The sequence below is a fragment of the Ciconia boyciana genome, chromosome 2 (assembly GCF_034638445.1).
Source record: "Ciconia boyciana chromosome 2, ASM3463844v1, whole genome shotgun sequence".
NCBI classification, from domain to species: domain Eukaryota; kingdom Metazoa; phylum Chordata; class Aves; order Ciconiiformes; family Ciconiidae; genus Ciconia; species Ciconia boyciana.
Window position 1 is genome coordinate 137,819,608 of NC_132935.1, and position 16,293 is coordinate 137,835,900.

Below are 16,293 nucleotides of genomic sequence, written 5' to 3' on the forward strand. Positions count from 1 at the left end.
TCATTACAATGAGCTAGACAGTCCCTCAAAAAAAACCTTTGTCAACTTCATATTCTTATAGCCGTTCAGCCTGAAGCTCCAAATATATGTACTAACAAGACAAACAAACATGTTAAGCACAGCTTTCTCAAAATATCCATCCCTTATTTGCCCCCTGCAAGACACAGCTCCCACTCTCAATCAGGCAGCATCTGAAATTTTACATGCATGAGTGTGGTAATATTTTGGCCTAGTAAGTAGATCATGTCCAGTCCTATCCTTGCAACAGATGTAGAATTAGTCCTTTATCAGGCCAAATTCTGCACAATATTATGCTGACCTTAATCTAAAGGAATTTCTGTGGCATTAGTTTGGATTTTTAAGTGAAGGCAGAATTTGGCCCATTTTAGCACATTAAAATAAACTGATCCACAGCTTCTGTTAGAAGAATCAATAGATTAAACAAATGCTGGTAGCACTTGCCATATTTACTACATGAAAAGCCCCACTCACCCCATTTGACCAGTTTACAATTATCATTTATCTTTTCCAGTGCTAAGAATTTCTAGGTTATTCACAGAAGTGTATCAAATCTCGGGAAAGTGTAACAACAGATGCATCATATTGTTGCATAAGCTTATGCTTAAAAACACTAAAAAGTAGCTGGGCTCTGATAATTCTTTGGCTTGAACCTGAAGCCTCCTTGGATAGATCAGTTCCTCCATTTGTTGGAGTCCCAAGCCAGGAACCAGCCTGTGAATGTCGGGGGTTCATGCCCCTGCTTCACGATTACAATGGGGGTCCCCTTATCTCTGCCAGAAGGATCTGTTTCAATATAGCGTTTGGCTAAAAACAGAGAGGAAATAGAACATGTAATATATTAGTTCATTCCTTTGGTATAAAAAAAATACATTAAAAGCCCTAGTGAAAGAACCCAGGGCTACTATAATACAGTATTCAATTAAATTATTTCAAAGGCAATGAAATGATCAGGTAATTGCTGATTTCTCCCAGCTGCCAGTGAAGGAATTTTCCATGAGGTTAAAACAGAGGGATTGTTGCTCTGCTCAGTTCACTGCCATATAGCTGGGTTTTGGCTCTTGAACAGGAGAATTTGCTGGTGCTGTGCAGATGCACAAGCTTCATTCCCGTTTTTCCTATGTAAAAGCCAGTATAGTTTCCCTTGACATTGCAACATGACTTCAGTACATATCAGAAACACAGCTAGGTAACCCTAGCTGCTCCAGGGAAATATCTGCAAGCATGTTTAGCATGAACTTTGTCAGAACAGCTCAGCTATGTGAAATCATACCAGAGGTGACACCTGATTTTTCAAGGAGGTACACTCCACATGTGTTGTCTTGATTTGTTCTGCAATTGGAATTTCCTCCTCCAAATTTAACTCAGCGACGGGTGGCAGTGTAAGGACTTGAGGATTTGTTGGCATTCCTTTGGCTATATATACATTAGTGTAGGGTACAGCTCAGTAGGTATCTCCTTTTAAATTCTTTCTCTTTTCAGTGCAGTTTCTCTTCATGGAGCTCACCTATATATTCCTTAAAAAGCTCTGCAGCCTAGTAATGCTATCTTGATTAATTTTACCCTTCATAAACTTACAGATAAGAAAGATACAATGAGTTTTAAAACACATTTAAAGGAGAAAATAATCTTCTCCAGTATTAAATCCTAATAAGCTCAGTAACCCTTTTAAATACTGTAAACGTAACTAGATTTCTTCTACATCATCTTTTTCACTTCTTTTAAGTAATATTGATGCTACTTCACTCAGAATTCTGTGAAATTGATTTGATTTACCAGATTTAACAGATTCCTGCCGCTCAGTTTCATTAGCATCCTTCCCAATCCAGAGAAAAACCTGCAAACAGACGGGAGAAAGATATAGCTCCCATGTTGTTATAAGGATGTTGTGTACAGTAGGTAAAGTACAAAATAGTTCATTCCACTAGGAGAAAGAATATACACTATAAAAAGACTGCAGAGATACACAGCTCTCAAACCACAACTGATGATTTTTTTTTTTCCCTTGTGAGAGACTGTAGTTCTATCCTCTGAAATCTCGCCGCTCTCTTGACACTGGAAGGCCGGACCTTTATGCACTCTGATGAAAGGAACTCTAATTACCTTTTCCATGGACATCTTTTACAATTTGCCAAGGAAATTGTTCTTTAGGTACAGGTAAAAACACTGAACAGGAGCCAACTCTGATTGGAGCTCTGTGTGCACATCAACACTTGTGCCCTGTGATCAATGCTACCCAGGGTAACTGCTAGATAACCCACTAAAGAACCCAACAACCAGAGCCTCAATCTGCAATCCCCCCATTTTTTTTTTTCTGTCAAGGATCCTTTTGGAAACCAACTACATGTCCCGGACTTCTTTCCTTCTTACCTGAGTCAGTATGTCCCAACTACTTTCCATCCAGCTCTTCCACCCACCTTCCCCCATCACTCCTTCCCACGTGAACCTTGGACATTCCTTCTCATTTCCAAAAACCTCAGCCTTTTTTTCATTAAGGTTTAGGCTGAAGAAGACAAATAAAGCATGGGATCTGTGGCCTCCTCCCCCTTTCCCTCCAAAGGGAGAGGAAGGGTAGAGAGAATATACTCTGAGAAACAGATGTGCCCTCCACACCCACAGTAAGTTTGCCTGTCATCCAAAAAGCTTTCAACATTTTCAGTTTTCAGTGAACCTGGGAAAATGATGGAGATTGTTTCTGTCACCCTCCACCCAGTTCTTGAAGAAATCTGTGTAAGGGTCTAGTGTTTGTCCCCTTCTCTAGTAAGACTTTTTGTAGGTGCTGCTGGTACATGGATTTTGTGGCTTCCGAATACCTTTTATGCAATAACTTTCTTTTTTAAAATTAATAAATTTTAGTGATAAAAGTCAATAACATTATTGAGAGCCTTTCAGAACACTGCTGGGGCTTATATTCTTGCAGCCTCCATTGGTTTTAATGGGAAGTGCCTGCCGTGGTCTCACATTATGCTTGGAAATTCAATTGTGTATGTTCACACTAGCACATCATATAGCTCAAAAATATAGCTCCCTATAGTATAATTTAAAGAAAACAAAACCTCTTCCATTCTCACAAAGATTATTTTTCCTCCCATCTTATGATCTAAGTGGTTAAGAAATAAATTATCCTTGTTACCACAAAAAACAGTGGTCAAGTACAGAGCTTACCTGCTCCCAAGCATCCAGCAACATGACATCATCTTCAGCCAAATCGTCCTGAGTGAATTCTCCTGGGACCTCCTCAATCTAAAAAGGATATTATGTTTTGGGTTTTTTTGTTTTTTAATGGTTTATCAAGATATTCTGATTTTGCACAGACCAAAGATATTTTTAAAAGGGTAAGTCCAGAAGCTGGTGTGCAATTCTTTTTGCTCCTTAAGGGTCAAGCCCTAAACTGATTTGATGAATGTGTCAAGAGTGTTTCACTGAAAGGAAACAAATCACATAATTGCACGTCCTATAAAATCAGCTCTCAGTTTGTCAGAATTGATAGGATATCCTCAGGAGAGACAGAGGTTTACATTGTAATTGTTACTATTGTTAAGTTGGGACTGAGGTCTGCCAGAAGAAAAGGATAGGGAAATTTCCATAGAGAACCTTGTGCCAAGCAAACAAAATCAATCAGCTGATATTAGCTGATATATTCATGCAGCTTACATTAATTAATAAGGAAAAGAAACTGCTTTGGTTTGCAGTGGGTGAGCTCAGTGATGAAATACAGACCCAAGCAAGCTTTCCAGTCGCTTGACAGTGAGACATTACAGTTGACTACGCCATCGAGGATTAGTCCCCAAAGGAAAGGCAGAAGCTGTCCAGAAGGTCAGAGTGATCTGACCTACCTCTTCTGGTGAGCTCTAACAGTGGTGATTCTGTTATTAGAGAAATGCTACAGGAAAGAGGGGATTCCACATAATTTGGAGGGAATTTAAAACAAAAACCAAACAAGTCCATAGCTCCCAGCAGACTGTTATAAAGGTTGGTTCCTATTACTGTATTTCACAAAAGTGTTTTAGAAGCTTGTTAGAAGAATACACTTTACTACTCTCATAAGATTTTTAAAGTCCTTATTAAAGGATCCTATTTGTTTTACCCCTCTCCAAATGAATGGGCTGTGCCTTAAGGAGACTGCAGAGATGGTAGCCAACTATGTCCCCTACCTAAAAATTAGTGCATCCTTGCCAAACAGTGACACAGCGTTGCCCTCCCAGAATACGGTAAGTAAATAAGCCTGATTCACAGGCTTAATACCCAGCGCACAGCTCTGGGTATTTCTGCTAAGGAACTAGGTCTTCCTACCTCCTTGAGCACAGGCCAATATCTTAGAGGCATAATTACATATCTTAAATCTCAATGGAAAATTTCAGACTGCTAGAGATTTTTGGCAAGGGATATTTATTTTCCTCACCACCACTATCAAACACATAAGGGGCAAGGCACTGACCTGCACTTTCTCAGCGAAATGATAGCAGTCTGGCAATGCTCTGCAAGAACACAATTGCTTTTGACTGGGCAAATGCCTTATCTTTTTGCATCTGCAAGCCTCTAGTCCCAGGCTGGAGCAGACTCTGCGTGCAAACATCTGCAGTATTAATTCTTCTGTCCGTCCTTTGCATTTGGATTGATTTAAAGCACCAAGCCTCAACTCTCTAGTTCTTGCCAAGCACAGCTAATTAAGCCAGATTCCCAAACTCATTTAATGTCTGATGATTCCCAAGGCAAAATATACCAGAAAAATATGTAATTAAACAGAGAGGAAAGTATCCGTCATAAACTCACAATAAATCTGCCAGTCTTATTAGAACAACCATACAGGCGAGGGGGATGATCTTCAGCCTTTGTCAAGAGTTGTGATGAAGTCTGGTATTTTTTTTTACCTCCAAGTGCTTTCCAGAATTCCTCTGAAATACACAATATATAATTTATTCAGCAGTGGATTTAACATTGATGTTTTAGCTTGTTAGATACTGTTTCAAGAATCCCCCCAAAATATCTTCTTTTCTGTCTCAAAGATGGGTGCATTTTCTTACAGTTCTTCCTGCAGTTTGTCAATATAACAATAATGATATTACTTGCGGACCTAGAAAGGGCAATGTGCTATGTCTCTCCCTTCCTAGGCACTCAGGGTAAAGAAAGGACCACATTGCTCTGCAGCTCCTGCTACTGTCCTACAGACTTCCACGGCATCGCACTACTTGTGCATCAGCCAGTTCTGGATAGATCTCCATGGTAAAATGTCAGGTTGGATTTTCAAAAGGAGACAGTAAGCATATGCTTCTGTCTACAAAATATATGATCGCAAAAAACATTTAGGCTGTATTACCATGCAGTGCCGTGTATTCTCATCTGCCTATTAGCAACCATGTGGCCTCATACTAACCTGGTTCCTGGCCTTCATTAATCTTAGCAGTCTGGCATTTAAGAATACTGGCAATGTATTGAGCTCCTTGTTCCTCTTCTTTATTTGCTCCTTTTCCTACCCAGGTGTAGCCAGAGTTGTTTGGCAGTTTCAGAACAAAGGCATCATTAGAGTTGAGTGACATTGCGTCAACATCAACCTAGATCAAGAAAGAAATTGTTTTTTTCTTCATATTTTCAAATAATATGACCACTATTTTGCATGTTTATATAAAACGTGTAGATAGATGTTAATCAGCTATGCTTTTTTTCTTCAATTTTTCCCTGGATTTATACTGATATAAATTAGAGAACTTAACTTGAGACAGGGAACTGACTTGAAGGGCAAATGTTAGGACTATTTCGCAGTAGGAAAGATTATCTCCTAAGGGTTGCTGATTTCTTGTCTATTCTTTGTCAGCTGACTGTTCACTACATGTTTTCTTACAGTATCCTCTGAAAGATGTAGATTGGTTGCAGCCAGTTACAGCATATTCTCTGTGATTTATTAGATGGGTTGGTCACATAGGGCAGTGGATTTGATTTGAAGTTCTGCATTCCTACCAGATGTGACTACCCAACAAGATTATCTGGAGAGGCTCATGGCAGCTATACCATTTCCCATGGGGAATAGTTGGTTTACTTAGCAGGTGACCTTACCTCCGCAATCCTGGTAATGGCTGCCAGGTTCCTGCGGATTTGGAAGAGGCGCGTGGGAGGAGCAGGTTTCTGACCTTCCTTCTTGGATGTCCCATCCTTGTAGACAATAAGAGGTTTGTTTTTGAACAAGCTCAGTAGGTGTGCAGGCTCTTTGCCTTGGCTGACTCGGATCTGTACATACATAAAGAAATGCAATAAAAGAAACAAAAGGACACAAGTAGTTATTTTTGGTCTTTGTTGAATAGCATAGGGGAAGTTAGCCAATAATGCTAAGTATGTTAGCAAAAATGAGAAGTGGCAAGCTGAGAAGATCTAAAAATATAGTTCCAGACACATTAAAGTTAGAGCATTTGTGAGATTTTTTTGTCAATCATGCTGACACAAAGAGAAGATTCAAACTTCTAATGTAATGTTTAGCTGATTAAAATGGCTGCTATCTACTGTAATAAGAAAATTACTTTTTTTCAAAAGAACTGTCATTTCATAGAGTTTTATAGAGTGACTTAATTCCCCTGAAAAACTATCTTGGAAGTTTAGCTACCCTGTATTTAAGCAGAAGAGAATGGTTATTCATCCTGTTCATTATTTCTATGTATATTTTACCTGCAATAGGATGAAAAAGATGAGCATAAATCTGTCTTGCAGAGGGTAACATGGATGACAAAAATGAACATCCATTACAGATGCAAAAGATGTTATTGCAATCTCAGAAAAACACTGAGCTATGAAGAATGACTATTTTTAGGTTAATGTATGATAAAAGTTATTTGTATACAACCGCTTGTTCTTCCTCTATAACAGTATCACCCTCTAAGGTGGAGGGCTGCAACTTTTACTCCCGGAAAAAAAGGGGAAAAAAGGGAATGAGGCGTGCTGCGTAGCCAGCAGAGGAGGAGAAATGGAGAGCCCCAGCCCTTCAGCCCTGCCCGGTGAGGCTTGGGGCAGCGGGGAGCCGGGGTGCCGAGGAGGGGCGGCTGCAGCCGGGCAGCCCGGGGTGGGGCGGCTGGGGCAGCGGTGGTCCTGCTGGGCAGCAGGAGCAGGTGCTTTTACTTATCTCACAGCTGGATAGACTGGTACAGTTGCCCGATAAGGATACCCTAGGACACGTGTACTTGTAGGTGCCAAACTGCAGCGGGATTTTACAAATGCCAAAAAAACCCAAAACAAGGCAAAAAAAAAACCTGCTGAGGGAAACATATTCCTGCAAAACAAATAGGGCAACGACTTTTTAATAGTAATTTGTACTGTAGTGCCATCTAGTGACCACAAAATAGTACCTTTAAACCTATGCTAATATGTTGTAAATGATGCTAATACTGACGTTAAACACAGGTAATATATTCTAGGTAGCCATGTACATGCATACAAATGCACACATGCAAATATATATATGTATATATACACGTACATATATATACACATACATATATTTTCCTAAATTCATTGCAGGCTGAAAGTACTTTTAAGTATCATGTCCATTGCAGCAAGATGGATCTCCTTCAGCTTTAATGAAAAGGCTTTTTAAGCACATTATTATTGCACTGTTAGTAGTAATATTATTATTACTGTAGTATTAGTATTGGCCTTAGTTATGAGGCAGGACCATATTGTGCTGAACTCTGTCCAAATATAGAACATGCGTTAGGAATATTTCAAGGAATAATTACCTAGAAGTGTTGTAATCCTTCCTTAATATAATTTCAATCATAAATCATAACTGATTAATAGCTAAAAGTATGGTCTTCCATCTAAATTAATTGTCCCTTGGTGGGTGGGGGAAGCCCTTTACTTTGGTAATTAAGAAATGGGAAGCACAGAATTATCTCCTACTGCCTAGAAAATCTCTGCCTGTCCCTAGTCATCTTTCAGCTCTAGCCTTCCTGTGAAAAGAGGAGACGTCTCACCTCTCCACCTACCCACCACTCCTCACTAGTGATGAAAGGAGACCGCACATCCTAGTCATGCTAGGACTAGCTCATCTCATCACACCTTTTAGCTGCCAGTGTCCTGTGCCTTGCCTTGCACACTCCATTTCTGCAAGTGAGGATGTGTATCCTGCTTTCACAGAGCTGCAAGCACTATGGGATGGGAAAACCCAAGTTACATTCCTCACTATGGCAGGGACAAGCTAGACCCTGCAGCACAGTTCCTGAAGGCTCTCCACCTTCTGGCTGTCATGTGGCTTTCATGTCTACCAGTTTGGGCCCTCTAAAAGTCAGGCGTCTTGTCTGGGATAAACATCACAGCTTCCTACATAATCAAAAGGAGACAGGGGAGCTCACAGAGGGCTATAGTCCTGTCAGACACCTGCTTCAGAGTGAGTTGCCCTGGGAGGATCTTATCCTACAGTCTCCACTGACCATGTACAGAGTTTGTAAGGCTAGGCAGGACTAAAACTTAATTTTTAGACAGTGAAAGTCGAAGGAAAGAAAAGGCAGTTTTAGGTTGTGTTATATCTGTGTTGTTTTGCACGTCTGCATTCAGAAAGGATGATTCAAATGGGAAATCTCCAGTGACTTTAAAAGGAGCCCATGGTGCTTGGCTCAATACAGACCATGAGCAGTTGATATTCCCAGTCTTCAAATGCTACGTCCTCCTTTCAATTCTCATTCACATTTGCATATATTGCATGCTCTGTTGAATTTTATCCAAAAGGCACTAACCTGCACAGCATGACCGTTCAATAACTGATCCAGCTGAACAGTCAGAAATGCAGATGCAGTCAGTTCATCTTTTGTAGTATGGGCTCCTTGCCTGAGGAAGACAAGGAGAAAGACAATGATTAAGTCCAGTTTCAAAATAATCCAGAGCTTATACTGCATGACAAACGTGCAGTAAACAACCTTGCATTTACACGTGGTTCTACTCAAAAGGACATAAATTCAGCATAAAATAATATCCACATGCTGGAGGTCTGTGCTAAGCCGACCAAACATACCATGTGTAGATGATCTGCCCTTTAGGGTAAGTGTAGAGGATAATGTAGCAGTCACCACCATAGAACTGTCCGTACGTCTCAGGTCCCACAGGAACTCTGCCACTGCTTTCCACGCGCCAGATCTGGGGAAACAGAAATCACTGGAGAATGCTGAACTTCATCCTGATACTCTTCAAGAAGCAATTTATTGTGTCATCCCTTGAGTGATCTTTGTTTCTGTTCCCAAGTGTTGTGGAATAAAACCAGGAAGGATTCTTCATGAAGTAGATAGATACACCCTGCGCCCACTGAATGAATTAATAATGACCATCAACAAGCCATTGCAGTACACTTGTCTTTGTCTTGATGCTTTAATGCCACATGATCACCTCATAATGCTACGCTGAACTTACTTTCTTAACATCTTAAGATGATAGTATGATACGAATGGCACAACATTATGATTCATCATAGAACTATCATATCACTTGGGAGAGGCACACTTTAGTCAGTTAACACACTGCTAGGCAGATTTCTTCCTATTTGATTCACTACAGCCCAGTTCAGTTAACAACTGCTCTCCAAAAACATACTGCTAAAATTATACAGCAAAAAATGCTTCAGATCTAAGCTGCTTTGGCTCAAGCCTACAGACCATCCCAAGTATGACGTTAAAAACCAAGAAAATATACCAGTGAGACTGTAGGTATTTATCTTTTTCTTCCAGAATCCCAACATGCAGACCTGTATTCAACAGGCTGTGTTGGTACAATGCCAAACTAGCCCTGTGTAGTCCGAAGATATTCCTGCAGTGGGATGTGGATAGAACTAGAAAGACTGTACAGTCAGTCATCTTTTTCTCTCTAAATCCAGGCTATCTGAGAGACACACTAGGGACAAAGAAGGTTCCCCTAGAAAGCAGATTGGATACATACGTAAAGACACGGCATGAATTTCTGACTCCAAGGGCAAGTTTTCTCATTCCAGGTTTCAAGCTGATGTGAGCTAAAAGTTTTTCTTTAAGCTAAGGATCATATTTAAAGTATATATTTAAGAAGTATTGTGTAGAAGGGGAAATATTTCTGCTGTTTGATTTCTATTGATGACTGGTACAACATCTTTCATAAGCACCAAAAAAACATGACCCAGTATACAGCTGACAAAGAGTTTCACTTTCTACTTCAAAGTAACTTTTCGATGGTAGAAGTAACACTGCCACTAATGTAGCATTACTCTACACAACAGTGTAAATGGCAAAACACGGAGTAGCAGTTTATCCCGTAACAGAATAAACTAGGTAGGTAGAATACAATTTAATACAACACAAAAATTACCTCTACTTTCCCTGAACCATCATCTACCATGTTATGCTGGGCAGCCATTTGTGGAGACTCATGTAACTTGGAAGCATCAAATTCAATCTGCTCAATTTTAGCTACTCTCTCTGTGACATATACTTTGCCAAAGCCATCACTTTGATCTTTATCCTTCCAGTCTTTGAAAAATTGTTTGAAAATTGGCGTTTCACCTCCTTCGGGAAGGACTTGAATCTGAAACGAAGCAAGACACATGAAATGGAAGGAAAACAAAACTGACACAGTTACTCGAACAGAAACTTTTCTGAATTATCTGTTAGTGAAACATTGCCCTTATGTCTTATAAGCCCTTAAAAATATTTTTTTGCTGATTTGAAAACAAAGTCTTTAAGAGAGCTCATGCTCTCTGGTATCATCTCATAAACAGATCACACCTGTGTGTTGGCAGGATAATTCATCTGCTGTATGAATTGTTCAGCATTCTTCATAGCAGCTTTTCTCTCTTGTGGGTTAGCATCTTTGCCTGGTTAAAACAGAAGGATAACAATACATGGGAAAGGGCAGCGAGCTCACAGACCCTGCAAAAACAAGATGTCCTTGAGCCAGGTTCTCTTCAACATTGCTCTTGCCTCAATCTTGAACACACACAAATGCTGGACATAGCATGAGCAATAAGATTCATACAAAGTTGAATGGCCAAAACAGTACCTCAGTGGCTTTGAAAACAGTTAAAATAAAATAAAATTTAAAAAAAAAAAAAGAAAGAAAAAAGAGGGCATTGTTTTTTGCTTAGTGTGTGTGTTTCTATCAAAAAATGCCATTCATAATATCTGCTTGCGTCAAGGTACAAGAACGCCCTGGCTCTTTTCTCTGAATCTCCCCTTGCTGGGCTGCAATGTAGTAAATAAAGCTGCTGTCCAGAACTGCCTTCACTTCTTCAGGCAGTGCCACAGTCTGACTAAAAGAAACTCCCATTTTGTCTGGCTGAGCTGTGCAATTTACCACCACCCTTCCCCATCCACTGCTCCTTGTTCAGCCTTGTTCAGTGTTAGACATCTCTGAAAGTCTCTGTGGGATGATATTGTGTATGAGGTCTGTGTCCCAGCTGGCTGTCAATGACTATACTCCAAAGACCTCTTAGTCTAATACGATGCTCTGATAAGCTATTCATTGAATTCCATTTTGAATGAGAGTATTAGCGAAGTAATTCACACTCCTGAGCTTAGTGGTCTGAAGATTTCCAGCAGAGATGATAACTGCAGCCTCCCAGTGCAAGGGTGAGACTCACAGACTAATGAGGTTTTTCCACACATTATTGTTACCAACAGTAGCAAAGTGAGGATGCACAGAGGAGCACATAAGGCCACATTCAAAGGGCCTAAATTGTATTTTATTTATTTTATGCCTGATCCTATTGGCTTGGTTATTCTAGCAGCTGTCAGGCCAAGAGTGAAAACCAGGAATCAGAGGGTCAGGTAGACTTTAGGCCATCTGAGCACAGTGCTCCCCAAATGCTCTCTTTTAAAGGATGTTTCCCTAACTGCAAATGAAGTTTTCAAGCAAAATGCTTACAATGCTTCCTGGACTGACTTCAGAGGTTTGACAACTGCATTGATTAATTATTTGCTATTGCACATGGTAAAAAGAAATGCAAATGCCACAGAATCATTAATATACTGCCTCAGACAAAAAAGGGGAGATACTCAGCACTGGATGCAATGGCAGTAGCACAACAATCCAGCTACAAGGTGTCCAGACCTAATTCCCCAGTAGTATTCTTCTCCTGGGAAATGTTCAGTCAAAGCAATTGCAGACATTCCTACAAGCATTGATGATACCACAGAGAAATATTCACAAGGAAAAAAGAAGCATCAAAGTATTTGCAAGCTTGTGCTTTTAGTTGACGCCTGGGACACTCACCTTTCAATTTCACACCTCTGTGGAGCAATGTATGGAAATACAATATCTACCCATTTTCATAAAATCATTAAGGTTGGAAAAGACCTCTAGGATCATCTAGTCCAACCGTCAACCCAACACCTCCATGGCTACTAAACCATGTCCTAAAGTGCCACATCTACATGTTTTCTGAATTCCACCAGGGATGGTGACTCCACCACCTCTCTGGACAGCCTGTTCCAATGCTTGACCACCCTTTCAGTAAAGAAATTTTTCCTAATGTCCAATCTAAACCTCTCCTGATGCAACTTGAGGCCATTTCCTCTCGTCCTATTGCTAGTTACTTGGGAGAAGAGACCGACCCCCACCTCACTACAACCTCCTTTCAGGTAGTTGTAGAGCGCAATAAGGTCTCCCCTCAGCCTCCTTTTCTCCAGGCTAAACAACCCCAGTTCCCTCAGATGCTCCTCATAAGACTTCTGCTCTAGACCCTTCACCAGCTTCATTGCCCTTCTCTGGACATGCTCCAGCACCTCAATGTCCTTCTTGTAGTGAGGGGCCCAAAACTAAACACAGTATTCGAGGTGCGGCCTCACCAGTGCCGAGTACAGGGGCACGATCACTTCCCTACTCCTGCTGGCCACACTATTTTTGATACAAGCCAGGATACCATTGCCCTGCTTGGCCACCTGGGCACGCTGCTGGCTCATATTCAGCCAGCTGTCAACCAGCACCGCCAGGTCTTTTTCAGCTGGGCAGCTTTCCAGCCACTTTCCCCCAAGCCTGTAGTGTTGCATGGGGTTGTTGTGGCCCAAGTGCAAGACCTTGCACTTAGCCTTGTTAAACCTCATACAATTGACCTTGGCCCATCGATCCAGCCTGTACAGATCCCTCTGTAGAGCCTTCCTACCCTCAAGCAGATCAACACTCCTGCCCAATTTGGTGTCATCTGCAAACTTACTGAGGGCACACTCAATCCCCTCATCCAGATCATTGATAAAGATATTAAACAGAACTGGCCCCAAAACTGAGCCTTGGGGAACACCGCTTGTGACCGGCCGCCAACTGGATTTAATTCCGTTCATCACAACTCTCTGGGCTCGGCCATCCAGCCAGTTTTTTACCCAGCAAAGAGCACATTCGCCTAAGCCATGAGCCACCAGCTTCTCTAGGAGAATGCTGTGGGGGACAGTGCCAAAGGCTTTACTAAAGTCCAGGTAGATAACATCTACAGCCTTTCCCTCATCCATTAGGTGGGTCACCTGGTCGTAGAAGGAGATCAGGTCGGTCAAGCAGGACCTGCCTTTCATGAACTCATGCTGGTTGAGCCTGATCCCCTGGTTGGCCTGCACATGCCTGTTGAGCACAAGATGAACCACTCCATAATTTTCCCCAGTACCGAGGTCAGGCTGACAGGCCTGTAGTTCCCTGGATCCTCCTTCCGGCCCTTCTTGTAGATGGGTGTCACACTGGCAAGCCTCCAGTCATCTGGGACCTCCCCTGTCAACCAGGACTGCTGATAAATGATGGAAGAGTGGCTCGGCAAGCTCCTCTGCCAGCTCCCTCAGTACTCTTGGGTGGATCCCATCTGGCCCCAGAGACTAGTGAGTGTCCAGGTGGTGTAGCAGGTCGTTAACTGCTTCCTCCTCAATTATGGGGGGTTTATTCTGCTCTCCATCCCTGTCTTCCAGCTCAGGGCACTGAATACCCTGGGGATAACTGGTCTGACTATTAAAGATGGAGACAAAGAAGGCATTAAGTACCTCAGCCTTTTCCTCATCCTTGGTGGCAATGTTCCCCCCCACATCCAATAAAGGAGCGAGATTCTCCTTGGCTCTCTTTCTGTTGTTAATGTATTTGTAAAAACATTTTTTATTATCTCTTACAACAGTGGCCAGATTGAGTTCTAGCTGGGCTTTTGCTTTTCTAATTTTCTCTCTGCATGACTTGACGAGATCCCTGTATTCTTCTTGAGTTGCCTGCCCCTTCTTCCAAAAGTGGTAAACTCTCCTCTTTTTCCTGAGTCCCAGCAAAAGCTCCCTGTTCAGCCAGGCCAGTCGTCTTCCCTGCCGGTTTGTCTTATGGCACATGGGGACAGCCTGCTCCTGCGCCTTTAAGACTTCCTTCTTAAATAATGCCCAGCCTTCCCGGACCCCTTTGCCCTTCAGGACTGTCTCCCAAGGGACTCTCTCAACCAGTGTCCTGAAAAAGCCAAAGTCTGCCCTCCGGAAGTCCATGGTAGTGGTTTTGCTCATCCCCTCCTTACTTCACCACGAATCAAGAATTCTATCATATCATGGTTGCTAAGCCCAAGACAGCCTCCAGCCACCACATCTCCCACCAGTCCTTCTCTGTTTGTAAACAGCAGGTCAAGCAAGGCACCTCCCCTGGAAAGCTCACTTACCAGCTGTGTCAGGAAGTTATCTTCCACACATTCCAGGAACCTCCTAGACTGTTTCCTCTCTGCTGCATTGGATTTCCAGCAGACGTCTGGTAAGTTGAAGTCCCCCATGAGAACAAGGGCTAGCGATTGTGAGACTCCTGCCAGCTGTTTATAGAATGCCTCATGTGCCTCTTCATCCTGGTTGGGTGGTCTATAACAGACACCCAGCAGGATATCTGCCTTGTTGGCCTTCCCCCTCATCCTTACCCATAAGCACTCGACCTTATCATCATAATTGCCGAGTTCTACACAATCGAAACACTCCCTGACATACAGAGCCACCCCACCGCCTCTCCTTCCTTGCCTATTCCTTCTGAAGAGCTTATAGCCATCCATTGCAGCACTCCAGTCATGAGAGACATCCCACCATGTTTCTGTGATGGCGACTAAGTCATAGCTATCCTGCTGCACAATGTCTTCGAGCTCCTCCTATTTGTTGCCCATGCTGCGTGCACTGGTGTAGATGCACTTGAGCTGGGCTACTGCTTTCACTCCCAACATTGGCGTGCCACCCTTAGGCTCCTCTCTAGTGATCCTGGTTACATCCCCTTCAAACCTTTTTCAAACCTTCAGTGTCCAGATTTTGTCCCAGAAGATAGGGATTTGATGACACTATACAGAACTTGTAGCATTCTTTATGCTTGCTTTGTAATTGCCACTTGGATAAGTGTAACACCACTTTGTGCCATTTAAGCACCCAAGCTTACAGATACCTCAAAAATAGCCAGGAGATCCTTAGTTAAGACTCTGTCTTGAGGCCCTTACCCAAGTGAGCAATCCTTGTCCGCTCACTGCACCAAGGAAGAACCGTGTGCAGAGTACTGTGTCCAGCCAGTATTAAATTCTTGCTAGTGTCCCGAGGGTGTTGTGTCAACAGCTGAGATATGTCTGTGTAGCTTCTGCACTTGCAACAGAAGTGATCTCTTACCTTTCCACACAAAGATCTTCCTTGCAGCACCATTGTCCAAAATGAAGCACTCCTCAGACAAAAGCATAGCCATGGAGAAGGGGTTTTCCTCTGCTACCACGGACACCTTCATGGATCCACTTGCGTCTGACACCTAAGACAGCAATCATTTCAAATTTAGATCAACTCTGGCTTTTATAACAAAATTAATTTCTGCTCCCAAAATTACTATAAAAATCAGTTGCCATTCCTATATAAATGTCTGTATGAAATTTGTGTGCTGCTGGAAAGATAGGCTAATGATTTTTGTTGTTGTTGCATTTCATTTTACATCCAATAGAGGGAGATGTAGTGTTAATTTTAATGAGTTTGTTGGATCCCTGTCTCACAACTTCTTAAAATAAATCCATTTCTCTTCCAGTTTCAATTCAACTGCTCATTCAGTGAACACCTCACAGTTAAAAATCTGTATTTTCTTCAGCCCCTCCTATATGCTCAGCTGAACTGATGGAGTCCCTAGGTGTCATCTGCTACCAAGCAACCCTCACTGAAGACAAAGGTACACGTACATGCTGAACAAGAGCATTTGAAATTATAATAAAATAGTCCTACACTGATATTAACAAGTGAAATACCTACATTTATAACCTACAGTTCTTTAACTGGAAACTGTAATATAAGACCTGTTGCAGAATCTGCCTCCTAACCTCTACCACCACTGTAAGTTCATGTAGACCTTTAA

At 42.0% G+C, this 16,293-nt stretch overlaps 1 protein-coding gene across 1 annotated transcript in view; it reads right to left on the reverse strand.

The window, feature by feature from the left end:
- Positions 1-227: 227 nt before the first annotated feature.
- The window catches only part of SCIN (scinderin), a 53,998-nt gene continuing 37,932 nt past the window's right edge, over positions 228-16,293 (reverse strand). The window contains exons 6-16 of the mRNA XM_072851478.1: positions 15,573-15,705; positions 10,737-10,825; positions 10,321-10,536; positions 9,008-9,129; positions 8,733-8,823; positions 6,070-6,240; positions 5,393-5,570; positions 4,792-4,913; positions 3,184-3,261; positions 1,795-1,855; positions 228-825 (exon numbers count right to left, since the gene is read on the reverse strand). Coding sequence (XP_072707579.1) covers positions 692-825; positions 1,795-1,855; positions 3,184-3,261; positions 4,792-4,913; positions 5,393-5,570; positions 6,070-6,240; positions 8,733-8,823; positions 9,008-9,129; positions 10,321-10,536; positions 10,737-10,825; positions 15,573-15,705 — 1,395 coding nt within the window. The 3' untranslated portion in view covers positions 228-691. The remainder of the gene's footprint in view (positions 826-1,794; positions 1,856-3,183; positions 3,262-4,791; positions 4,914-5,392; positions 5,571-6,069; positions 6,241-8,732; positions 8,824-9,007; positions 9,130-10,320; positions 10,537-10,736; positions 10,826-15,572; positions 15,706-16,293) is intronic.